The sequence below is a fragment of the Centruroides vittatus genome, unplaced genomic scaffold (genome assembly GCF_030686945.1).
Source record: "Centruroides vittatus isolate TY-2023 unplaced genomic scaffold, ASM3068694v2 contig_221, whole genome shotgun sequence".
NCBI classification, from domain to species: domain Eukaryota; kingdom Metazoa; phylum Arthropoda; class Arachnida; order Scorpiones; family Buthidae; genus Centruroides; species Centruroides vittatus.
The window spans coordinates 223,117-251,066 of NW_027121377.1; the positions used below are offsets into that span (position 1 = coordinate 223,117).

The following is a 27,950-nucleotide window of genomic DNA, read 5'->3' on the forward strand; positions in this document are numbered from 1 at the left end:
TATAATGAGAAGTTATTGACAGAAGAAACGAGTAGGGTCGATCTAATTCGGGGTATAAGAAAGGGCAGCAGCTTTTGTATACGTCATCGAGTTGGTGCAGTCCTTTGTTCGACTGGCAGCTAACAGTGGGGAGTAAAGGTCAGGTAGCGGTAAGCACCTGGCTCCCTACTACCAGCCACGTGCTGAGAAGAGACGCGTATCCACTTACACCAGTTTTTTAAGCAAACACTACTTTATCAACCAAATTTTTATATCTCTAACAATGAAAGCATTTATTTTTAATGAAAAAATCTTGTGAAAGCAAACTCGAAAGCATCGAGAAAAATATTCCAGAAAGGGGTGTAAAGTTTTGAAAATCTCGAAAGGTAAAAGAACCAGTTTATATGCCTTATCACGACAGTTTATGTAAGCGGCGAGACAAGTTTTCTTAGCTTTACAGTCAACTAAAACGTCTAGCTGGAGGGGACAGACAAAACAGGATGTTGCATCGACTTCCTCCCATAGTACCCCAGTAAATGGACAGTTGAGGAAACAGGACTTGGCAAGACGGATACTACCGATGGGTTAGAGGTATAGGCGCGCATCTATTTGCACATCTCCCCCTTACCCCAGGGCAATATGTGAGGTGGAATCGTTGCATCCCCCCTTCGCTAGAGGAAGTAAGGTTGTTTTTAAATTGTTTATCCTCGATATGATTGTTTCAGTTCTCGGAAGATAAGCGAACCATCATTTAGAAGAAAGGACGCCTTTTCTCTCACATTGCGTCAGGTAAGTCCTTTATAATGACGTTTCTCGTGGCGTTAAGACGAAGGGCCAAATTCTTTCGCATTCGAAAAAAGGGGTTAGACGATGTACTTTATACGAGACTTTCTACACTTAGGAGTTACGGTATCCTATATCATCTCGGTTTAACATTCTCTTGTTGATTTAGAGCCGGGTAGATCGCCTCCTCGTTTTAACGTTTTTTTTGCGATACGTTTAGTCAATTGTAATGCTTTTTTAATGTATCAGGTGTTTCGTAGGCTTCTCCATACCCTGATATTTGTTATGATGTATCGAGTATCTCGGTACATATAATATCAAGGTACTTTAAAACGAGGGATTTGGGGAAATGGTTACGTTAGTGTCACAGTACGTGGATCGAGTATGCGAATAGGATGTTGTGGTACGTGTTTTTGCGTATCGAATCCGTTAAAGTAGTAGAGAGGAGCATACTGTATAAAATAAGGAAGGGAGGGGAGAGGCGCGCATAAAACTTCCTTTGTGACATCACACAATAATCGAATTTATAGAAAAACAATAGGGTCTTTACATTAAACGAGTTTTGTGTTTTCAAATAATAAAAAAGTCTAAGAAAATATAAGGAAATATCCTCGTACAAAAACAAGAGAAATGAATTTTTAAAATATGATACGCAACTTCATTTCTAATTTTTTCTTTTGGATCGGCTCCATTTTTATTTTTCATTCTTCAAAACATTTCAGGAGACATTTTTAGAATAATGAGGATTTTTTTGAAGTAAAAAAATCTTTAGTTTGAAGTTTCATTATTTATTATTTAAATCGATTTCTTTCCCCGAAAGTCTTTCTCCTTTTGTGATGCCCTTTCATAAAGGGAAAAAGAAGGGAGGAAGTGGTTAATTTATTTGAGATATCAAGGAAATTGCAAATGTTGATTTCCTTGACTGGTGTCCATGTTCAAACTATTAGGACGGAAGTAAAGACAAGCATGTCAACTGTTGAGCGTCAGGTGGAGGAAATGTGATAAACGAGGCCACTACAACACGTGGGAAGGGAGGAGAAAAGATGATCGTGTCACGTCTTTTTTTTCTGCCTCTTCACTAGTTTCCTGTTTTACGCTCATCTACCATTATAGAAATAACATCTCTCTTTTTTTCTATCCATATATTAAATTATGTAGAATTTTCTAATTTAAAAATAACTTACAATCTCTATAATGTGTTTAACTCGTGGCAATTGGTAAGAATTTATTTAAAAATCGTTATTATTTGTTATTTTCGAATTAAAGACTCTTATTGGTCAATTTAAAAATGTAAAATTAAAATTTGAACACTGTTTTATTCGCTAATCGTTTTAAATTAACCTATAGTTCATTTCAAGCAAGGTTATTGATCGATTCGAATTTAAATATTTGAATTTCGTCCAATCGCTTTGTTGAAATTGACATATTTCAATTTGAATTGACCAATAATGCTAAATTAACGAAATATTAACGAATAGTTTTGATAAAATTGAATTATTTAGATAATATTTTTGTAAAAATTCGATATTAATAAAAATATCCGAGAGATAAATTAATTACAAAATTTAATTTAATTTTGTTTATTAATTAAAACAGATAAATTTCAAAATTAAAAATATTTAAAATTCAATTGAAATTACTTCAACATTTAAATTTATTAATTAGTATTGTTACATATTTAAGTAATTGGCATTTCAATAGTTAATAATTCATTAAAATTATCCAATAAATTTACGGATTAATCGAGTTCTACAAGTTAAAATTTTTATCATCATTAATTAAATCCTTAATTGATATTTACTTCAGTGTGATAACAGGAAAAACAAAAACAATTTTATCTATTGTTTAAAGAAAACAATAAAATAGTAAATTATTTTTTTAATTAAAAGTATATACTCCTCGGATTTATTTTTATTGATTTTCATAATTTATTATTACTTAATGTAGAATTAAATAGGAATAAAAATGTTATTTTTATCATTAAAATAAATATAAACAGACAAATATTTTGAATGTAAAAATGTCTTTATACGCAATTTAAAATATTTAAACCAATAGGAAGTGAGAAATATTTAAATTCAAATATTTAAATACGTGTCAACCAATCAAATGAATACTGTTAAATATTTAAATTTGGTTTTGTCGTTAAACAATTGTCGAAATAAATTAAGCATTGCCTGTTTTTAACATTATTAAGGTTTTCTGAAGAATTTTAATAGAATATTACGAAAAGTTTTATTATATAGTCGAATCTCCAAAGACGGCCACTTCCCAGCAACAGTCACTTCTAAACAGCGGCCATTTTTTTTCTGAACAAAAATGTATAAGAAATAACCTCCAAAAAAGGGACATTTTTTATGTTCCCGCCGGTGCCTGTTGTTCACAGGTTTGACTGTATTAAACTCATAATAAACAGTTGTAATTAAAGTAAATTTACTATTTGCAAATTAAAAAAATAATAATAAAAAAATAATAATAATGAAATTCCCGAAATTTACAAATATATTCACCAATAAGATTCGTTAATTTCAAATTTCAAAAAAACGATAACCAATACGATTCAAAATTTCAAAAATTTAAATATGATTTAACCAATAACGTACGAGATTGAGTCGTAACGTATTAATAACGGTAAACAATAACAATTACACAATATTATCGGTATGCACTTATACAGCAATAAATAATAATGGAAAATAAATAAATAAATAAATAAGCAATAGGAGAAAAAATGCAAATTTTGCAATTGTAAAGAAACCTTTCGAGACCCTTAATAAGATCAAGATAGGGATGGCTTTTGTCAGAATATAAAAATAGTCTGCAAAAAGCTAGAATTTTCTTTGAGTGTGACGAAGACGCAAAGGCGACTAAAACTACGCAAACGTACTGTACAAAGTACAAATAATTATTTTACTTAACACGATTCGTAGAAAACGAATATTTTCCCCCTTCAGATATACGTCAACGTTACCAAACTAGCCAGAATATAATTCCAGAAATAATTTCCCGTACTTCCAAAGGAAGTACTGTTTAGATTAAACGTACAGATGTTTACTTTTACGATAGTAATTTAAATATATATATATATATATAAATTGAATAGTATGTACGAAGAGGAAGTTTGCAACATTTCCTGTTGACGTAACTATATACCTTATGATAGCTAATATGGCGGATGTTCTTTAACTATCATCATTATTATTACCTGAGGGTCGAATTTTTTACGTTACATTGCGAGAAGCACGCAGCTGTTACGCGCATTGGGTTAGGTAGTGCCGATACCACGTGCTTACTCATCGCCAGTTCCTCAGTTCACTTCCTCATTCCGCCAACACAACATGCGACTTGCTACGCTTCGGGCAGTTCCGGCCTAACGCTCTCTCGACGAAGATATACACGCTTAGGAGATTCACATATATGATAAAGGTTAGAAAAATATTTTTAAATATTTCTATGATTTTCATGTTTTTTGATTTGTAATTTTAATTGTTTAATCACAATTTGTATATTTTTATCTGTATATGATATACGTGGATATCTCGGTAGTAACGTTGAATATTTAAATAATTTTGGTTATTTTCCGATTTATTTTTTTTAATAATTTTTCGTATTATATATATATATATATATATAACACGAATTCGAATTCGTGTTATACAGAACACGAATTCGAATTCGAATTTAGTAAGCATTTCTAATCCAATGATCTCATTTCTAAATCGAAATGTAACCAATCGAATTAAAATTCGAGTTTGAATTCGAATTTCGACACGGATTCTAATCCAATAATCTTAAAGAATTATGAAATTTAAATTTTACAGTCGAAGAGGAAATTTTTTTTTTTTTGGTCTGTAAATTCGTTAGGAGAGGAGACTAAATTAAATTTTCTGCCTAACAATGAAAAGTGGAACAATGTTTGGTACATTTAGGCCGTATTTTAGTATCTCTTTTGACGTCGCGAGATCGTCCAAGCTTATCCATCGAGTCATTTCCGTCTGACATCACACTTCCTGTCACGTGAGACTGTTTCCTCCTCTTAGTCGGGGCGGAAGTGGGCTCGGAAGTCGCCCCGCCGGCGATCGATCAGATGGATGATGACGATGACGGAGCAGAATACAGAAAGGAGGAGGCGAAAAACGCGATAGTAACGAGGAATTTTCGAAAGAAAATTCCCTAAAGAATCCCCTAAGTCGGCGGGGTTACACAAAATACCGGTTTACAGCTGCAACTTCGGCTGAAAAAGCTGAGAAACTGTGATATGAGGCGCTATTAAGGGTAAAAACACACCCTGTTATACGTGTATATACATTAAAAAAAAAAAGACCAAATTGAGTTAACTTCGAAAAAAATGGAACAGAAATACTTATCCTTGTCCGCTATACAATGAAACATATCCTGTTTTGATATACATTTTTCTGTGTTATTTAACTATTAAATGAGATAACTCCTAGATACAAACTTCTTAACATAACAAAGGCATACCAAAAAATTTTTGAGAAAGGATTTTGAAACTCAGGACTACCTCTTCTGTGATTATTATCAGTTTTATTTATTAAGCTCCTGAACAGTAATTTTATGTTTTCTGTTGAAACGTAGTCTAATTTTCAGATTAATTTAAGCTACAGTAGGAACTCTTAGCGGGAAATTTAAGATACAGTATGTATTCCTCGCCTAGCTGTTATGTACTGTACTGTACAGTACCTAGAACTGATGACGATAATATCACATAACTTTATGCCACAACAGACCTTCTACAAAGGCCTTGGCAAAGTATTTTTATATGGATGATAAGGTAAATTCTCTTCCTCGTATCGACCCTAAAGTTAATTACGACATTGATATCTAGGGCCTACGAGCGGGTTTAGAATTAATTACCTCAGTACGTGTGGTCTAGACTCCTTAACTATCTAAAGTGTCACTAGGTTAAGTTATGGGGAAAATCTATGGTGACTTAATTAAATGATTTAGTTTGCTCCTATGGTATCTTGGCGGTGTCTAAAATGCTGACCTTGACAGATTCGTGCCTAAAAAGAAGGTTAAAAGATTAAAAAGCATCTTTCCTCTTTCCTCAAGTCCCTTTTTTTATTGGCTTTCCTACTTCCTCCTATTGAAGTTGAGTTAATTTTAGTCCAAATTTCTTCCTTGAAATTTGTTAAAAATATTTCGATATTTCGTAACAATTAACACGTAAAGTGTCGGTTTTGTATACGCAATTTAATGATCGGTAAACCGATAAACACAATCAGTTTCTTGATTTCTTTCCTCAAAAGGGGAAAATTACGCCTGACTTAAATCTCACCATGTGATCTTGGATGTAAAATTTAGATAACCCGTCATATAAAAAAAAAAGAAATTCGTAGTAAACGGACATTTTCAGGGTACTAACACGCATGCACGGCACTCGAACGTTACGAAATTAATTGTTTTCGATGTTTCGAATGCCATTAAGGTGATTATTTTCCTTTAGTAAACTTCCTCGAGACGTACAGTACTTTCCGTTTGAAACGTCCGACAGATGGTCCACGCGCATTATATTTACCCCCCTGGGTTGGGCGCTGAAATCGTAAAAGTAATGCGAAGTAATTATGCAAAGTATAAGCGAAACACCACAGAAAAAACAAACTAAATAAAAATAAAAGTAGTTTTAGTTATTTTTAGTCGCCAGACAGTTATTCGGGATTTCCTGTGGGCCTCTACAACTGCACCGGAAGTGTGTTATTGTGAAATGATAAGAGCGATCAATTTTGAATTTAGAAGCAAATAAAAATGGTATATAACCATTGAATCTACTTTGCAGGGTTTTGAGTGGGACAACACAGAAAAAAGTCACAAAATTGGCATTACCGAGTGCTTAAATTAACGTGGAAGTGTAAGAGATGACCGAAATGTAAGAGTAAAAGGTAACCACCATAAGTACGAAGAACTTAAAACAGTTTAAATTTGTAACATATTTATCTTTATTAAGTTTAACGTAAATTACCGTAACATTAAATTAACGTAAAACTAATGTAACGTATAATCGAATTGAAAAAGGAGAATGCCCAAAGTAACGGATATGACGTAGCATAAAACATGCGTACAGTAGGAAAATTTGCATGAGGCACGTGTTTAAAGGTAAGAAAATGATAAAATTGGCATGAAATTGCCCTGTTAACAAACAGAAAAACAATTAAATTTGGTGTAAAGGAGCGAACTTTGGTATAAGATGTTGCGCCCGTAAACGCAAAAGAGTAGCAAAATTAGCGTAAGAAGTGGGTACAGCAACACTGGAGAATTGAGAAGAAAAGTGATAAAACTCACTCGAACTAAAACTAAAATTCCCTAAAGCGAAATTGCAATTTAACGCCGGTTCCTCCCCCTCGACATTTAAGTAAAAATAAAGCAACCCGATTGAGGAAAGTAAACCCGTGAACAAAGTGCAGCGCGGCAATTACCAGCGGATAATTTCCGAACGCTGCAAAATATATATATCATGTGACTTACTGTTAAATGTTCACTGTACTGTATCGACCTTGGCTATGACAGGTGTTTCTTCCTCTCTCTAATCCGCATTTCCTATGCTAAATCGCATGCCAGGCCAGAAGCATTTCGTATAGTTTACATACGAAAGATCCGGGTAATAAATTACAAAATCGAGGGAAATCATAAAATGTGGTTTATCTGACAGATTAACTATAATTTTTGACCTTTTATATGCCTATAAATCACAATTTTAATCGTTAAAATGGCGTTTTTACGCATTTAAGATGGAGTAGTCAAGTGAGGCACTAAATGTTTTTTTGTTTGGAAATGTTCAGATCGCCAGTCGAACAATTACAGGCCTCCCCACCCTTTCTAAAACGGTAAAATTGCGCCAAAATTGGATAACCCAAATGTGCCAGACCCTCCCGAAGTTTGATAAATTTAACACTAAAATGTCCCAAACATGGGGGGATTGTAAACTATGTTGGAGCGACAAAAATTACGTTACCCCCGAGTTGGATGCCATTCAGGTGTAGAATTTTGCAAATTTACTCAAATTTTATACCCGTCTGAGCTTAATTTACTTGTTTTTTTGCACTACTTATAGTTATAAACTTCAAAATTTTTAATTTATCCAATTAAAATCGTAACGGTAATGAAAACTCGTGCGATTGGCTGCTTATTTTTGAATTTAAAAATATTTTATACGTTACCCGTACTTCATTGGCTAACGAAATTTGAATATTCTCTCATCTTTGCTCGATTGGTTTATCAGATTTAAAATTTAAATTCGGATAACGAATTAAATTCGATCTTTTGAAAATTTAAATTTCCGGTAACCAATCAGCGTAAAGAAAGTTTATTGATAACCAATCGGAGCTAGAGTATAATTTAAAACAGTTGCATTGTAGCAAATAATGGATTCGAAATTTTATTATTGTGTGAGATCGATATCGTTTACGATTGAGTTAATGACACTTCGGCTTGTCTGTCATTATTAATTTTAATAAAAATTAATTTGTGTTATTTATCAACGAAAACGATCGATATTTATTGCATAAGTGCGATGACGTAACCAGCTACAAATCGCACTTTGCTTTAGACTTTACGACGTCGTGTGATACGAAATCAAAACCAAATCCTCCGTGTTGCATTGACGTTTGCGATTGTTCTTTCTAGCAACCAGGCTGCTTGCTGAATGCTACGTTTAATTAATCGATTGGTCTTTCAACAGAATAAAGCCATGCAACAATGTGAAATTACGTAAAATGTAAATCATGTTCCACTGTTGCCAATAGTATAGTGTTTGGAGAACGATCGCTGTAAAAGTACTGTACATGTTACGATAACGATTGGCGTATCAAGTTGCATGGCTTGACGCGATCGAACCGTTGACGCGTTGACGCTAGCATATCTAAAATCGCAAGAGATTTGTAGAAAATTTGAAATGGTCACGCAGTTTTACATCTTTCTCGTCGTGTGTTGGAATGTATAAATAATGTAACACACAAGAGCTACGTAAGAGGAATGTGGCATCTGTTATAACATCCCAAAAGATATATTTTTTTTAAATTCTTCGCCCCTTGGGCACTAAGATGGCCTTTGTCATGCATACTGCGAGTTCGGCAAAGGCCTGCAGCTCAAACCACCTCCGAAAAATTCCCGGTACAGTTCGCCGGGAACCGATCCCGGGTCCCTCAGAGCGCGCTAGTTCGACATGAATAATATGAGATAACATAACATCCCTCTTATAGAGTCGAAATTTGCAGTTGTTTGAGTAAATAATCGAAACCTCGATATAACGCAGTCGTGACGAAATCATAAAGCGCAGGCGCAATCGCAGATGACCAACGCATTAGGCGTTAACATTGGCGATTGCATTAACGTTTTTTTCAAATAAAATATCGCCATAGTATACCATTTCGTAATATGTGTGATTAATTTAAATAAATAAATAAATAATAATAATAATAATAATAATAATAATAATAATAATAAATAACAAACAATTAACGCAATCGCAAACGAGACGCGATAAAAACATCGAGATCGCTGCTGTGACGTCAAAGCGACTAATCGAAATCGCGGAGATTAAACTCGAGATAAAGCGCTCTCTATTAATTAACATCTTAACTAGATTTTTTTTCTTAATACGATCCAAGATGGCGGCCTCCTAGCAAAGATACCTGTCGTGTTAATAATTTCTATTTCTTTATTTCTATAAATAATTATTTGGTTTTTCTTTTTTGTATTGCTGGCAACCTTCCACGAAAAGTACCTGTAGAACAAACTTGATCTTCAGTTTCTTGACCTTGCCGTAGACGTTCTTCGTCCAACCCACGCTCTTTATAAAAAGCTCTAATGACGTCACGGATTTTCTGATATTGAAAACCAATAAAATGACTGATAAGATCGATAATTTTAGTATTTCTGTAGAGAAAGTTAATAAAAAAAATACTCGAAAATTTTAAATTTTAACGATGACAATTAATAAATTTTTTGTCTATCGCTCGAAAGTAGTGAAATCGTTACGTAATTGGTTGCTTGTCGGGTCACTTAGTGACGTAGGCGAGACGTCACGTGACGCTCGCCTGGGATTTAATGGCGGGAGATAGGACTGATGAGACTAAAGTAAGTTATTGAATTTAAACTTTTTAAAATGATTTTAAATTTATAATAAATTAATTTTGTTTGTTAAAAAAAAGAAAAATAAATATATTTACTAATAATTGTTAACAACGTGAGCGCGCCGTCTGGCGCTTAAACCTATACGTGACGCAATAATGACGAGTTTCGAATTCAAATTTTTGAATTTTTAAAAATCTTTTCAGTTACTTAATACATTTTAATACTAAATTTATTTCAGCGTTACAAAGTACATTTTTAATTATTTACAAAATTTTTATTATTAAAGTCAAATGAATTTTTATTCCTGCCAATTAATGACACGTGTTTGTGTGTGGGGGGCTATCACGTGACATTAGTCTCACGAAGTGGGTGTGGTGGGTTTCTTAGAATTGCGTCATTTAATCAGTAGGCATTGACCTTTTAAAGGATTGTTCTAAAAACTCCATTTTAGTTAATTATTTACTAAAAACATGGCTTTTTTTCTGAAATATTATGTTTCAGTACGACTCCCCCTACACGTGACACCAGCAAAACACTTTGTCCTTCTAGGTTTTAATAGTTTCTCGACATTTCGGGCAGTTTATATTCAATACGAGGAAAATCTTATAGGTTTTCGTGCTAAATATACAAAATTACTGATAACTTTCGGCAAATTTCTAGTGTTTGACCTTGCACGTGTCTCCGAAACGTCACACAGATGTAAGAAATTTTTCTGTGTTTGAAAGAGGGAAAGTCTGAACAGTAAGATAAAAACAGCATTACACTCGAGGGAAGAATGGGGGAATTCTATAGAAACAATACTCACTTTTAAGTTTTATAATGGGTGAAATTGAAAAATCGTAAATAAATCGATGAATTGTGACTTCGGCATTATTCCGAGAAACAAAAAACGATTTCTTATCTTTTGTTTTGTAAATGCTATCGCATTTTAATTTACCAAGACAAAAATTGCAATTAAGTGTGAATTTTATTGGCATTTTAAAGATTAAACGTAACCGAATCGTTAGCTTTCGTTGAATTACAGATGTATAAAATAGTGTTTTCGAGATGTCATATTTTGATACGATTCTATTTAAAGAGTTATTTACGAGTGTCCGTTTACGTGCTCGTTTAGTTGTAAAGATTTTTATCATTTATTTAATAAAAATACTGTTCGATAATTATTTATATAATGAGGTAAGGAAAAACCCCGGGATCGTATGTCTTGAGAAAGTACAGTACAAAGCGAGTTTTTAGCCTTAGGCTTTTATAGTCGAGATAGTTCCTTTTTTTTTCTCATGTATATTTATTAAAAAATCTAAGTTAAACATTTGCATATTTATCTCTAGTTTTATCTTACATGACGTATCGGGGTTTTTTTAGAATTGTTTTCCCCCATTTTCGGGGGAAAGCGGGATATAAATCCCGATTCCCATCCTCAAAAACAGCAAAAATTCGCTTGAGATAATAAAAAATAATGGACGAATTGACTTGTTTATTCCTTTTTTAATTATTAATATTTCTATATAGCGATATTAGCATTTAAAATGTAAGAATATAGCTTAATTAAAATGGCTGTTGTCGTGGTAACGACTAGCAATAGAATTAAAATTTTTTTACACTTATTATTTCCGTTATTAATAGTCACATTTAATTATTATTATTATTATCATTATTACTTTATAAAAAAAATTGATAAATAACTATAAAAGAAAAAAACTGTGTTATAATGATATCGATGAAACTTCAAGATGGTCAATACGATAACAAGATAATTGTCATAGAAACAATTATTAAATTGTTAGAAAGAAATGTTAATTTAATTCAATTGTAATTTTCATTAATTCTTTTATCCTTTATTTATGTAAAGCAATATTTTTATATAACTAAATAATCAAATTATGTTGATATATGAAAAAAAATGGTCGCCAAGTTGTTAAGTACGGTTTCTATAGTAACCAGTTTAAACAATAAGTTTTTGTAACAAAAATTGTTAATATTTTACTCGAAATTTTAATATTCTTTTTACAATTTAAAAAATTTAGAGGTCAGAAATTAGCAGAAGCGAAAGAACGAGGATAAAATCATAATTTTTAAATCGCGAGAGGCGAGAAGTGTTATCAGATTAAATTATTTTAAAAAATTTGAATATCAAGCTAAGTGTAAGATTAAATTATATTTAAAAATTTGAAGATTAAAGTAAGTGTTGCCATGGAGATAATGGGTAAGTAGCGAGGGGGGTTCAGGTTCGTAAGCGGAGATCGAACTCATCGGAGCGTCGACGTAAGCGAATCGATTTTACGCATCCCGTCATTCCATGCGAGACCAAAATGCATTTTAAAATGGAGAGAGAAGTTTTTATTAGGCGAAGTAGAACGAGCATCGATGACACGATTAAAATTCTGACACCGTTATCCACAGGACATGGAAGCTATAAGGGACACTTCCTGTCTCCGGGGTATTTCTCACAGCGTCTCCGTCCGTGGTTCCTGGGCCCCACGTTTCCGTTACCTTGCCCTTGTTTTTTACTTATTTTTTTATTCAGGTAAGATTCGTTAAACTCTATAGATCCACATGTAAAACTCAATCGCCGCCCGTAAGTAAACAGCTTTATCCTGTTCTCTCGAAAAATTCCTTTTTTGCTCGTATTTAGGGGGATTTTTTTCGGTTCGAAAGGGTAATTCTTTTCCTTCTAGGGAATTTGGGGAAGTTTTGAAAATTAATTTTCGTCGTTTAAGCGATTTTCTCGTTAGTTTTTACTACAACCGAATTCGGTATAAAGTAACTGAAGCAGAAATGAATTTTAACGACATTTCGGAGGTTTTAGTATAAGTTTTTAATTAAGATTATTATAATTAGTATTTAGGGAATTTTTTAAGGAAAAATTTTTAGGTAGAAATTTAAACGTATATGCAACAATTAGGGAAATAAAACTTGTTTTACAATAGACATAAAATTATAATCTGTTCTATTTAAAATGTTTCGTAATATTTAACTCGTTTAGGAAAGTTAACAAATTGAGAAAATATACTTGTTTTTTATTTTATTTAACGATTTTATAAAATTAAAAAATAAATCCCTCTTCGGAATTATAAAAATATTTCCTCGTTATGTAGGGATTTTTTTTAAATCCCTCAATAGCGAGGGAAATTTATTTTATAAAAGGTATTATAGTTCCTCGCTTTTTAGGAATTCTGAAAAAATCTTTACGTAACGAGGGAATTTTCTTATGTGATATACACCTTAAGCATTTGACATTAAAACAAACTCTCCTTAATGTTCCTACACGTTCAAAAAAATCTTGAGGATTTGTTGATGAACTGCTAGATTAGGAAATAGCGTGGAAAATTTATTTGTACCGGTACCGGTTCTAACTTGCGATTTCTGAGAGCTGCGTAAGACTATTTTCCCCGAACACAATATTTTAATATTTATTCATTTCTCTACGTTTAGAATTAATAAATTATTTATTGCTGAATAATTCTTAAATTTTTTTTCCTTAAAATTTTCCCTACACAGATTTTAGGTATTTTAATACGTGGATATTTTGGAAATTCAGGGATATTCGATATTCCTGAATTTCCCTTCCCCATATTCAGAATGAACTGGAGTGTAATGTTTTCTTTAAATTTTCTTTAGGGATTTTTTATGGTCCAAAAATATCCCTAATTAGATATATAGGGATATTCGAGGATTTTTTAAAAAATCAGTCGTAATTGTTAATAATCTAGAAACATTGACATCGAGTTTTTAGGGAATTTTACGGGAAAAAGCTTTTAAGAAGTGATCTATAAGGAATTAAATAATTAACTAATAAGAATTTACGGAAATTTTAGAGAGGAATTTCTAGCCGTGTTCGTGGTTAATTTTTAAAAATGCCTGCGGGTAATTCCGATTTAAACCAAATTATTTAATTATGTAGGCAGATAATGGGTTAAGGAATTAATTATTATTATTTTTTTGTGGCAATATTCTCACTAGAAAGTTCGATTTAAAATATATTTAATTCCCGATTTTCGTACCTGACGCGACCTAAAATATTTAGATAATTTCCTTTAGTACGAAAGAAAAAAAAAAGGAAAAATACGATCGAAATCTCGTTTTTGTCGTCGGTGACATCTCTTTTAGAACGGAAATGCGAACTAGTTCTTCCTCCCGGTTTCGGTGACGTCACCGTCTCCGCCGGAAGTGGCACTCGAGGAGGTAAGGAATCCAGGATATACTCTCGTTTCGATGCAACTGTTCCTAGAAATACTTGGGATGAGGCTCGATATATAATTCCTAGAAACGTCCAGCGATTTGGTTAGATGTATTTTAGAATATTCGACGGAAATAAAATACCTACGTGGAAACGTGTACATGTTTATTCGTGTCACGTGAAAGGCCTTCCATGAATACTTTATTTTTAAAAATTTTATTCCTTTAAAAGTGCCTTTTCAAAATGGCGAATTTGCGCTTACGTAACCATTTAAACCTTGGTTTTAATATTATAAGCCTTTCTACGTCATTAAAATATTTCCTCTTCGGCAAGAAAGTAAATTAGGAAGGAAATTATATTTTCGATTATCCGCTGTATCTTCTCATTTATTTCCCTATTTGCTCGTTGTCGTGCAGGAAAATATATATAAAAAATATAAAATAAAATAATAATTTTAGAATCGATAAATTTAAAATAAATTTTTTAAAATTCTTTAAATTAAAAAAAATGTAGATGACGTATTACTTTTTTATTCATTGGTTAATCAATGACCAATTAAGTTATTCCTTTAACTCTTTCGGTTAAATTTAAATTTGAAAATTGAAATCGATTACTTTTTTAAAAATTTAAACCGCGCCGTCATCTAATGACGTTAGCGGACGGCTACTCAATCTTGCTCTTATTGGTCGCCCGTTAGATAATGTGGAACTTATTGGTTAGTTTAAATTTCAAACAAACCAATAGAGTCGAACTATATCGGAAATTTCGTTATTTCGCTTAATTAACGAGGTAGAAAGCAATAAACGGATATAAAACTGTAATAAATTGTCGATAACACTATTTATTTATACTTGGAAGTGTTACAACAGTTATGAAAGAGTATTTACTCACTTCTTTTTAGTGATTTCTAGTGAAATTTATTAATAATCAGATAAATATTTTGAGGATGTATCGATTTCTTCTTTTAGATTAAAGGAAGTTTAGTGTTTTTGTAACAAGGGTTTCGATATAATCGTTCCTAGAACACGTCAATAGATGTTACGAGTGATTAAACGGATGTCGGGTTTTTTTCAAAACGGAATTATCAGTTCCTAAATATTGCCATCTGCTTAGGAAACGTTACTCTATCGATAATCGATTGATAATCGCGAGTTGCCCCCTTTGCGATCCTTGCCTCCTGTCCCCATTATTTGCTTGTAAGTAGGTCTAAACTTTGCCGCTGTCGTTTAACTATGCAGATGTAACGCGATTTTTCTCGTTTATATCGCATGAGTAACGGCATTAATTGCCCGTCACGTGAATTACCGTCTCTAGAATTGGTCGAATGGTTACGCGTAGCGGTTGAGTTATCAACTCTGGGATTTTTGTCACCTACCAGAACTTCGAATTTCTCCTTGATCGCGCGACTTATTTTTTCGTTTCTCTCTTCTTTAAAATATGAATTACCAATGAAGCATTATCTGACGAGGGGTTATCATTTCAGGCGGCTTCCTGATTTGCTGAGTTGGAATCAAAAAATTGACTCGTTGGAAGGCGTGGAGAGGAGAACATGGAGTGCACGTCCACACCCGAGCCGGCTTACTTAACATTACCTGGTTGGAGATGCGTTCCGGTGTATGCAATGCCCTTCTCGCCTACGGATCGATTGGGTGATGGAACGTCGAACCCGTACTTAGATGCCAGTACTTTACTACCTTCTTCCCTACGTGAGTATCGACCTATATACACTGATGACTCGCTCCCCAAAAATTAATGGAAGTTTCGTATAATTAATGATCTCTTTGTTATTCTTATGGCATGAAATTTGCTATAAATAGAATTAAATTGATGTTATATTGTTAAATAACTATTTGAAAATTTTTTGGGGTTTATATTAACTAAGAATACCAAATTGTTCTGAGATCCTAAAGTGTCAACAGATAAAAACTACTTACCACAGGTTTGCTGATCATCTACAGATGTGACTTGCAATGGGTGAAAAGGTGGAATGATCGGCAACAGATGTGGAATCCGACCTTCAATTACTGCGCTGAATTATTGGATGCAGATGCGGATTCCGACGGCGACGGGATGGCTTACTGCACGGCTTCAAAAATCCGGTAAAATTGCAGCTTCAAATGAGATGGTTGGAACCTAATTGATCAAATAGCAGTGTGTGGGCTAAGTGGCCAGAGTTGCAGGTTATGTAAAAACTTCAAAAGGAAGCGATGGTCCACGTGTGATGGTTCGTGAGATGTAGTCCCCCGAATTCGGCCTAGCTGGAATTTTGGGCAAAATTGCAGTTCTTGTTTACTTTTATATTTTACACAATATAATATAAATATATAAAATTATGTAATAAGTAAAACTTCATATTCTCACTTATGATTCTGAATATACTAATATGGCTATATCTCGTGAAGGATCACATATAGACCATCATTTCCTGTGACTTTCTTCTTCTATGGGTATAGTGTACTGTACATCTCTGATAAGGTCCCATCCGCTTCATTCAGTGCTGCAATTTTACCAATAATCCACTGCCACACAATATCTTGTTTTGGAAGATCCCAGTATAAGTTAATTAAGAACATTTTGAGATTCTTGTTACTTCAGTGAATAAAGAAATTAGTTTTTAACTAATGTCTTATTAACTCCAAACATTACCTGATTATCCTGCAATTGTTTGGCATTAATGGTAAAGATTGGGTTACTCAATGTTTATATTAGTATATGTCTTGTTCTTGGATAAGCAGTTAATCTCTATATATATGCATACATACATACAGATGTAATAATATGTATGTGTGTGTATGTAGCATTAGATTTGTATTTTGTATATTGATTTTGTTTCATACATTTTTATTCTTTACTTTTAAGGAGTATGTTATACAGATAAAGGAATAAGATCAAGAATCAAATATGGTTTCACACTAGATTTGATTCTAGATGCTTACTGCAGCATGTTTTCTGTATAATCTATACTTTTCTCTATAAAATTATACATTAGAATTTGTGCTCACATTTAAGGCTAGAATATAAATTACACAATTCATCCAAAAACACTGATTAACAGACAAAAAAATGTATATATGTACACTTCATATCAAATGAGGACCAAAACATATATAAATACATTTTATTCTAAGCACTAACTACTTAGAATTAAATATATTTTTCTTTCACTCATACGCTCTAATTTATTAACTTGAGACAATAGCACAGTATGGACTAAACAGCCATATGGGTAAGCCTGACCTATAATGGAATTTTCCAATTGATGAGTTACAGGGTCCAACATAACTGAGTTGGATCACCTGTAAGATATTTGAGATATTATTTTCTGTTAATTATTGCCACATCTATAATTTAATTAATATTAAATTACAGATGTGACAATCACTATGTGCCTCCGAGTTTTCGGCAGGCTCGGAAAAATTCCTGGCTCTCTCTTTCGACGGCCCTGCTTACGGGCACAAGAAAAGCCTGTCTTGGTGCCTGCAGTATTAATTATCTAATTAATTTTTTTATCTAATCTTTTATCGTGTTGGTCTAGTAAAAAGATATCTAGCATTTGACACCCTCTTTTGGATATTTCGACATTACAATTAACAAGAACAACCACATAAACATAAGTCATTTCAAGTAAACTACAAAATCAGTTCCTGTTAATATGCAATATAATTTCTCATCACAGAAAAACTTTCATTCTAATCTACATATAACAGTCTTACTCATCGTTTCTCAGAATTTTAAAAAGATTGTTCCGACTTAGATAAGAACAATCCAGTATATTTTTTGTTTAAATATAGTGATTCTGGTATTTATACAGCTCTTTCAATAAAGAATGCTGCCATTTTACATGATTGTAATTATGTTAATTATTATCCAAGAACATTGTAATGTACATTAAAACATCAGAAAATTATCCAAGTGTCATATTTGCTCATTACAATTTCTCAATGCGTGCATTTTGTGTCATATGCCACGTATTCAACTTACACTCAAATTCTTCCTATTCTCTCAATACATATCCATTGTCACTTCTCCCTCGGTAACTCCAGATTACTCGCCTTGCACAAAGAGAAGCAATTTCAACTTTGTAAATTGTAAGTACGACACCTTCTCTATTGCACAGTAGTCATTTTTGTTTACGGTGCTTCCTAGAGACAAGATGCTTGAATGCAGACCCTGCGAGACTAAACTTGGACAGTTATTCTCTTTATTGCTTTGTGTTACATACTTCTTGAATAATAATTAATTGAATAATAATATAATTACAGTAATTTGAAACGGTAGCATTCATTTTGGAAGACCCATATTTCAAATCTTTGTAAGTATTCCTACAGATCTTCCGAAATACTGGCTCAAACTTAGGAAACCTAAACTTGAATTACAGTGTCTTTGGAGATTAGAGCTTAAAATTCTACTTTACACATATATTTTAAAATTTGAATGGAGTCTAGCTCCACTTAGTCCTGATTTTTGATACTTTACTGTAATTATACTAGTTATAAAATTTGATAAGTATTGATGGTTTCAATGTAATTCAAGTAATTTTTATGGAAGGAGATTAACATTAGGAAACTTTTCATCTTAATGAATGTTTTCAAATTATATTCTTGGAAACACTTACTCATTGCAAGGTTAGAAGGAAAATTAAACTAATATTTGTTTAATATTGACCAATTTTCCATTTGAATTAGTTCCAAATAAATTTATCATTTGTAGTTAGTGGGGAAAATAAGCAAAGTAATTTGTGTAAGTCATAAACATTATTTCCATACAAACGTGTTTATTTTTCATTATAACTGCTACTTTATCTTTTATTTAAATTAGTTAAAATGGTGCTTTTGCATCTTATATATATATATAAATCGATGGATCATGTATACAATGGAGGTCCTGTAAGGTTATAATGGGGCTGAAAAATTTGTAGGTACTCATACCTTTTCTATGCTTAGATATATAAATACTATATTGTGGTCTGTATGAGTACTATACCACACAGGTTTGTCTAAGTACACACTGCACTTGTATAATGATGTATTTCTTGAAATGTATACCTGTCATTAAGTTCTGTACACACACCTGCTCTTCTTGCTCATAAGTTGCTCCGTGTACGCATGACACAGATGGTTTCTACCCTCTACCACTATAGTCCTTACTACAGACTCATCAGTTGGGACACAGGGATCCATTCACCTATAATGTTACAGAAATAAACTTTGGAATATACAAAAATCAATGGCAATAGATGCTTTTTCCGTTTCTTGTATTGAAGATTATATATTAAATTTTACTTTGTTCCCACTTTCTCTTTGTGTTCTGTAAATCTGAGTGGTTTGCATATAATTTTTCTGAAATAATTAAGTTTTATATTTTTATATTTACAGTAAATGATCTGTAATATTTTTTCTGTACTGCAGCAAATGACCCGAGACAATGGAGTCGACAGAATGTATATAACTGGTTGGAGTGGTGCGTCGAACAGTTATCCCTTCCCACTGTTGATGCCGAGCAGTTTCACATGAACGGTAAGGATATTTCTTAAATTATTCTGTCAATTTTTTTTTTTTAAATGAATAAAATTATATATTAAAATACAGGGAAGGCACTCTGTCTGTTAAAAAAGTCAGACTTTCAGGAGAGGGCACCTAGAGCGGGTGATGTGTTGTATAACTGCATACAGCTACTACTACATAAATGTGTCAAAAATGGCAACAATACCAACGGAATCTGCACGCCAAATATATCTCTCACAATGCTACAAGAGGGAATGCAAGATAAAAGTTAGTTTAACGACTAATAATTTTTTTTTCTTTTTTAATGTCTTAATTAAATTATAATTAATCCGTTTTGATTTTAGATCCCTCTGCCACTCTGTGGCCGAGATCGGTGAGCAGTGATTTCCACAGCGTAGGTCACGTGGTGCACGAAAACATTCAGATGAACAATCGCATCAACCACATAAATACAGATGTAGACAGCACCACCATCGCCAGTCCCACACCCAGCAGTGAATCTGAGATGTCTCAGGAGATCCAGATGCCAAATGGAATTCTAAAACAATCGTCTAATTGCTCAAACAAGAATAACAGTAAGTGCCATCTCCTATTTCTAAGCACAAAAGGGGAAACAATTTATAATTTTTGCTTGTTTTTTCAGCCATGTTATCAAATAAAATTGCAGATACGCCAACAGATCAAATAACTACGGATAAAATAAGTAAGTTTCTCATGCATGGTTATAATAAATTAAAAATTTTAAACTGTGAACTTACTTCCGATCGATTGTTAATTACAACAATTGATAATCCAAACCTGTAAATATGTTAATTGAAATGCCAAATATAAGTTTTTGGCACTTGATAGAAGGTAACTAAAGTACCGAACTTCGTTTCTTAACAAAACATCTTTTTTGCCTGCCTCTTATTACAAAAAATGAGTTTATTAGGAAGAGAGTGCCAATTTTTTGATATTAAAATGATGTAAATATGCACATTAATAAATTAACTACGGTTGTATAGTTTCATTCTATAAATGGGTACGTCTTTGTGATGACAAAGTCTTTTGAACATTGGGAGATTCCACATTCCAGTTTTGGAATATATGGAAATTCTGATACGCATGTCAATTAATATATGTATTCAATTTACATATTCTTTTGTGGTCTCGGCGTAAATATCAAGAACATATTAATCTGCTTGAAACCGGTTTACATCAAATGGTGCCTTGGGCAAGACGTCCTCGGACATTTTCCTCTCTCGCCATTCGTTTCTCTTTTGTTCTATTTTTGTTAGAGAAAGTATGAATATTCATGCATGTAAAGCATAAGTAAATAAAGAAAAAATCGTTTTCTCTGAATGTTTAATTTTATTCATATGCAAGTAGTACTGTAAAGTAATTAATCTTTACACTTGACAAGGTAACATAAAGAACAAACATCTTTTTTGTTGTTAGTTCTGCATTATCAATAGGTTTGCATAATTGAAAGATGCATATCCAATGAGTCGTATGGTAAATGCTACTGGAGATAATTACTTCCCGTTAACCTTTCCGTATTTCCCATTACATTGTCTATCCATTCTTTCTCTTAAAATTAGTTTTAACACAATCTTCATCACAGTCTCTCTCATTCTTTTTAGTTATAAAGCCTGAAAATTTGTAAACTAAATATTTATAAGCACAATAAGAGTTAACGCATTAAATTTAGTTATTATTCTAGAAGTACACGATGTACACTAATCGATAAGAGTAACCATCCGAGTTTCATTTTCTGTCTGAATTTGAATGTCTTGTCGTCTACTATTTCTAGGAAGTTCCCTTAAATGAAAATGGAAACTCTGCAACAGAAAAGTTAATTTGTGTTCTGCAGTTTGCAAAATAAAAATCACTCATCATTTCAGAACATAAGTAAGCTGCTGGAGCCATAGAATTGCGGCTGCTATGGGAGGAGTGACAACAGATATATAAGCAAAGGAAGAATTTGAGTATTGGTCGGACTTGTGCCATGCGAGGAGTACGCATCAAGAAATTGTTACAGGCAAATGTGAAACTCAGATAGTTTTCCAACGTTTTAATGTATGTTATGATGTTCTCAGATAATAATTAACATGATTACAATCATTTTTAAATGGCAGCATTCTTTTTTGCAAGACTATTTATTCTATGTTTGGTAACTAGGATAATGAGTTGAATCATAAGAGTTTGTTGCAATTTTCCTTTAAAATTACATGCCTGTGTTTGTGCCTAAATTTTTCGTTTCTCCCAGTTATCTTGCATATTTTCTTTCTTCAAGTATTCTTAATGTTTCCATTTTTCTTCCATTATTTTAATTATAATAGACATCTCCTATTCACGAAGGTATTGTGGAAAGTTGTGTTATACTCCATAATAATGGTAAAAAGTATTATAGGTGTTTGGAACTTTGAGTTTAACATTCATTTTTAAATTGATATACACTTTTCATTGCTCAACATTGCAGTAATGCAAGATATGCAGTTAGGCATATTGCTATATATTGCATTTTATGCTAATGAATGCATGTGCTAAGTAATTACACACTAATTTTATCTTCATATTGATTTTAATTCACACTAAACACGAAGCTTTGAGCTCTACTCTCTGCAAATGATGATCTCCATTAAATCCGAGGAAATGAGCTCTGTTTCCAAGGCAGGACCATTATTTTGTAAAGTAAGGTCTCACATTCGTCTGTTCACATTTCAGTAGATTTTATTAACTGTTATTATTGGAGATCAGAAATGTTAGGGTTGTTAGAAAAGTAAGTAAACTTACAGTGATTACAACAGACCCTAGTACATGTAATCACCATAGTCGTTAGGGCAAGTGTCACACAAACTTGCTAGACAATCAGTTATCCTTCTAGAGAATTCCACTGACTGGATATGTGGCTGTGAAGAAAGGCATCCCAGATGTCTGAGTCAAAGTGTCAGCTTTCATGGGCCTCCATGGCACCAAAGATAAGGAAATCACATCGAAAAATGTCGCACCTATAGGCAGGATGTGGAAGAACATGCCATCTGAACTGCTCATGTTTTTCACAAATATTTACTGCAGTACACGGCTTTGCATTGTCTTGCAGAATATGGTTACCAGATGAAAGCACAAAGGGCCTCTTTGTCTTTATTACTTTCCTCAATCACTCTAAGGTTTCACAGTAGTGTTAGCTGTTGACAGTAGTGCCTTTTCGTAACCAGTCACTGAAGGGTAGTTCAAGACAATCACATAATAGTGTCAACATGACATTTTCACAACTGGGAATCGATTGAAATTTTTTTGGTTTGGGAGAGAATGAATGCTTCAACTGTTGACTCATTTGTTTGGATTCCAGGTCCAGGACCATTAAGATGGGGTTTTTCTTAGGCTCAGAGAAAATTTAGAGGCATGTAGTAATTCCTATCCATATAAATTAATGTTATTTTTACTAACAAGAAATAAAATCTTTAAAATTATTATTTAAGTGGTAAAAGTCACCAGCCTAACATTCCTGAATACAGTGAAAATTTGTGGGCCCAATCCAGATTTTAAAATGTTCTTCATAGTTGTCAAAGCTGTCATCCCATCTGATGACAAAATATTGGATGGGCAAGAAATCTGGAGAGATCGAGTGGGCCGAGGAAGTGCGACAACATGATGGAGACCTTTCTGGGATGCTCTAGTTGTGTGTGACCAAATATTGTCTTACTGGAAAATGGCTGTTTGTAGTCCTGCCATGAGAGTACAATTTTCTAAATGTATCACTACACTGTCAATGTCCTTCATTTCACTACTAGGGGTCATCAAGTATTATACAAGATGATTCCCCAGATCAGTTGAAGCAATGTGCTGCTCAATGATAAAGATGGGATTGAAATGCTCACTGGTAGTTCTCTACTCTCTAGTGTGGTGGTCATCCGTTTCCAAATGAACTGAGATTTGTTACTAAAGACAATGTGCTGCCAGTTCGTAGCAGTCCATGATTTTCTGTCATAGCTCCACTGCAAAGGAAGCAGATACTGTTGAGGTACTAACAGCAGGATGCATAGTGGTTGTCATGCATGCAAATTTGCCCATGCTAGTCTCCTGTCAAGGGTATGGAAAGAAGCAAAGTTCTATGATGAAGTTTCCCTCTATCTCTGGATGGTGGACAAAGACATCATTTGCTCATGCTTTAGGATTCCTTAGTATAATCATCTATCTTGATAGTCTATCTGGAACATTTAGTGCCTTCCCACTATGTACAGTACATGTGCCTTGACATATCTACTACCTCAACACCTTACAGTCAAGTTAGAACAATCCAAATGACTAGAAATTTGCCAAAACAGCAACCTTCGGCCTGATAATGCAGCTTTCCCAAACTCTGTCAGCTGTGTGTAATGTCTTTGATTGCACTGTACATACATGTCTTGGTGTTAAAAGATGTGCAAATAGTTAAACTGAAAATTCTGACACACAAGCCTCTGCAAGTTTTTTTTATAGGATACCAGTGTAGTGATTTTAAGGCACTCTGGTGGCATTACCTGGCATGCAATCAAGCTATAACTTTTCTGTAAAAGGTTTAGCCACATTCATTTCTACAGCAATTGGTCAGATTGCCACAAAGTTGATATTGTACTTCCACTTTAAGGCTTTAAGTTCAAATGCAATCTAGATCCTTATTTTTGGTAGCTTGGGTTAGGATATTCTTTGTCATTTGCACTCACTAGTCAATCTCAACACAAGTCGGGTCTGCCCGTAGCAGATAAAATTATAGTCGGCAATATAGTTTTCAATTTGTTGGTGCTTTACATTGGCAAACTAGTTGCTTTTTCTGTTAATGAAATAAATTCCTTTTGAATGGCAGCATGTATATGATTTTACATCATTACCAAAGCAACATGTTTAAATATATTCTATAGTTTTAAGGTTATATTTCTTCCTTCTTTAAGCTGACATTTATCACCCATACCTATTCAATGAATTTGCATCATTATCACAGTTTAAGGCAAAAACTTTTTAGCTTAAAATCATTTTTCTGTTTGAAATTCTCTGTCCTTTTGTCTTTTATTTTTTTAAAATCATAGAAAGACAGCATCTTATCAGTCAGATGATCATCAGTAAATCAGCGTCCCATTATTGCGACTATCCTACAGCAAATCCTAGGAACAAATTTGACTTTCATTTTCATAATCTATCGCAGAGTTGGAGGGGAATATCGTTCTCTATTCATCATTCATTGCATCAAGCTTGCCTAAAATGAGTAAAAATTACAGCCTGGTTGCAGAGACAATATCAATTTGGTTTTATGAGATACAACAATACAACACTTGGGATAATCTGCCAAGAGAGATACTCCCAAGAGGATTTTCTATGAAAATTAGCCTTTATTTAAGTGTTAAATGTGTGAAGAAAACCCAGAAAATACCACAAGGCCAGTCTTTTGGTATGGTGTGAATCTGCAGAGTTTGTTATCCACCCAGCAATATTAGTTTGACATATAATATAACCAAATGCAACTACAGGAGGTTGAAATAGAGCCACAGGCATCCACAGAAAATTTTCCAGAGGGAGCAGAGCTGGAGACAAACAATTACATCAATAAATTTTTACATTTTTATTTAAATTTTCGGGTATTTTTACATGCAGATTACAGTGTAGAGTATTGAATCAATACAAAAAGACAGACAAAGCATCTCATGGTCAAGGGTGTAACTTTATGTATCTAAATCACTTTACAATGTTAATTTGTAGAATTTTTTGCTCAGTCCAAGGGAGGGCAAGTTTTCCCCCCTCTGTCAATGCCCATGTATAGAGATGGGTACTTTATGTAAAATAATAAATTAATATAAATTACATGGAGAATATCGTAGTCACTTGGTTTATTAAACTTTCGGCATTATAAACTTACAACTGTACACAATTAATTAAAAATAATTGGCATAGAAGAGTATATATAATAATTTTAAAGCATTGTCTTAATTATTCCACTCTTCATATCTACCTTGAAATAGAGATTTAGAGAAAATGGATCTTAATAACTATATTTTAAACCATGGTAGATGTAGTAGATTCATTGTAAATTTTAATTTTTGCAATAATAATTGCTTAAATTTATAATTTGTTGCACAGATGTAAGATTGCTGTGGGACTTCTTACAACAGTTACTTAACGATTCACAGCAGCGTTATCACCGTTGCATAATATGGAAGGATAAACGTCGAGGAGTATTCAAGATTGTGGATCCTCACAAGCTTGCCTGTCTCTGGGGAGTGCAGAAGAATCATCTAAACATGAACTTTGACAAAATGTCGAGAGCTCTCAGGTATTATTACAGAGTGAAGATATTACAAAAGGAACCCGGAGAAAGACACTGTTATAGGTTGGTTCTTTGTGATATGTTACGGCGTCATCCAAAATGCAAAAGAGATAACTATTTTACTTTTGCTTACAGATTTTTACGACATCCGAATGAACTCCGGCATTGCAAACAGCGTTCTTTGTTAACAAAAGATGCCGACAATGCAGCCGGCGTGCACGTGGAAGAGAGCGACGCAGAAACGGCCTTAGACATGACGGTCAAGGAGGAATGTTCATCTCCCGTAGACATGGATTGATGTCGCTTATCAAAATACCCGTGCGGCCGATTTTAAAATGTGATATCAGGGCATTGTATAAAGTTTATATATATATAAATATAGTAATTCTGCAATGCAGAATTTCATTTTATTGTGGCAAACTAAGATTTTGGAGGTTGAAATGCACATTCGGCATAAATGTTTGCATCCAATCTTCCAATTCTTTTACCACATTTTATTATATTTTAATTACTAATTTTAATAACGGTAGTGATGTGAGATATTGTTAATTGATAAATCAAAAAAAGTATGAAGTTGAGAACTTTTATACATGAAATTTAATCTGTATTTTTTACATGTTTTTAGGCAATAGAATAACATCAAAATTGTGAATCAAAACATCATCTCAATAATTTATTCTTTAAGAAACTGTTTTTTGTTTTAGAAATTATATTGCTATATATCTTATATACAGAGTGTAAACACACACATTGCACCAGTCATTGTCTGCTTCTGCTACGTGATAACTAAATACAATTGCACTAGACTCTAGGTAATCTGTAATCCGTCAGTTCGCATGCTATAAATTTCTGATCTGCCTTTCTGTGGGAGTGAATTCTATCTCAGATCCTATGAAAGATAATGGCACGGTTTAAATTATAAAGTTGTAGGGTGTCTCGGGATCTTCAGGGACTAAACTTTGTGAGGCTTCTCTGCATGACCCTTACAGTTATGCAGAGAAGCAACACCTGGTTTCACTACTCATTGTTTTGATGGTGTCCATCTGCTGATCTTCGTAATTTAAACTACATTGTTAACTTTTGTCAGATGCAATATAAACTTTGCCCCGATGTGAATGGGCTTCGGGATTCTTGGCATCCCAACTAATGAATAGCCCACTATTGATTTATCTATACTCCAGGGCAGTTGCATTTAGTTACTATGTAACACAAGTAAGATATAGCCTGGTGTAGTGTGTGGCTACACCCTGTATATACACACACACACACACACACACACACACACACACACATATATATATATATAATATGGAAAGGATCTGATTCCATAAGTGTTAATTTTGTATTACACAAAATGTGATTTTGTATAATTATTTTTTATGATTTTTGGTTGTGAATGTGTCGAAGGCAGCTCGTCCCCCTTCCGCATCAATCCATAAACTAAATCTAAACCCAAGTGCCTGAATATGTATGTAATTTTTTGTCTGGTTTTAAACTTGTGAATGTATTGAGGTTGCAGTCTGTAGAGCTTTCGGAGTCGGCAACCCACTTTCTCACGGCGACGAGATTTGCCAAACGTAAGTCGAGTCGGTTTCGTTATATCCGAGAATATCGTAAATGACTTTATTGTTTCAAAGGAAGTTATTTTTTATATTGATAAAAAAGAAGTTTATATCATCTGCTTCCACATTATATACATTATTAATTTAATTTGGTTCTTTTGAAACAATAAAGTCACATAAAAATAGTTCATTCAAAAGCTGTGTTTAAACAAAATTTAGAGTATGTGACATTAAATAAATGTATATAATCGAGGAACAAAGTCCTCACTTTTAAAACCCAGTGGATCCAGGCAGCTGAATACATCAAATGTAAAAATTCAAGTTGTGATCTAATCCCTGAGAAGAGATTTACTTCTAAAGCAGCTTTCTTTACTTCTACAGATCTCATTGTTGACGAGTTGTTTTCAAAATTCAAAATTTCAAAAGAATCGCTACATTTGCGGTTGCATTCCATTGTTAATGGAAAAGATGTGTTTATCAAACAAGTTACTGCTCAAAAGTTTGTATTATATGCTGTATATGTGAACATGAGAAGAATAATAAATGTTTGCAATTATTTAATGTGGCTGTTTTTATTC

At 33.2% G+C, this 27,950-nt stretch overlaps 1 protein-coding gene across 5 annotated transcripts; it reads left to right on the forward strand.

The window, feature by feature from the left end:
• The first annotated feature begins 553 nt into the window (after positions 1-553).
• On the forward strand, positions 554-27,933 carry aop (anterior open). Of its 5 annotated transcripts, XM_067265311.1 has the most exons (9): positions 554-570; positions 705-768; positions 15,513-15,735; positions 19,438-19,545; positions 19,618-19,800; positions 19,878-20,108; positions 20,177-20,236; positions 25,624-25,873; positions 25,946-27,933. In XM_067265311.1, exons 3-9 carry the CDS (start codon positions 15,579-15,581, stop codon positions 26,106-26,108), a joined length of 1,152 nt encoding a protein of 383 aa, XP_067121412.1. In that variant the 5' UTR covers positions 554-570; positions 705-768; positions 15,513-15,578; the 3' UTR covers positions 26,109-27,933. The 5 variants fall into 5 exon arrangements, with proteins under 5 accessions (XP_067121412.1, XP_067121411.1, XP_067121415.1 ...); XM_067265310.1 differs by lacking the exons at positions 554-570; positions 705-768 and adding an exon at positions 3,922-4,188; XM_067265314.1 differs by lacking the exons at positions 554-570; positions 705-768 and adding an exon at positions 9,794-9,855.
• The last annotated feature ends 17 nt before the right edge of the window (positions 27,934-27,950 follow it).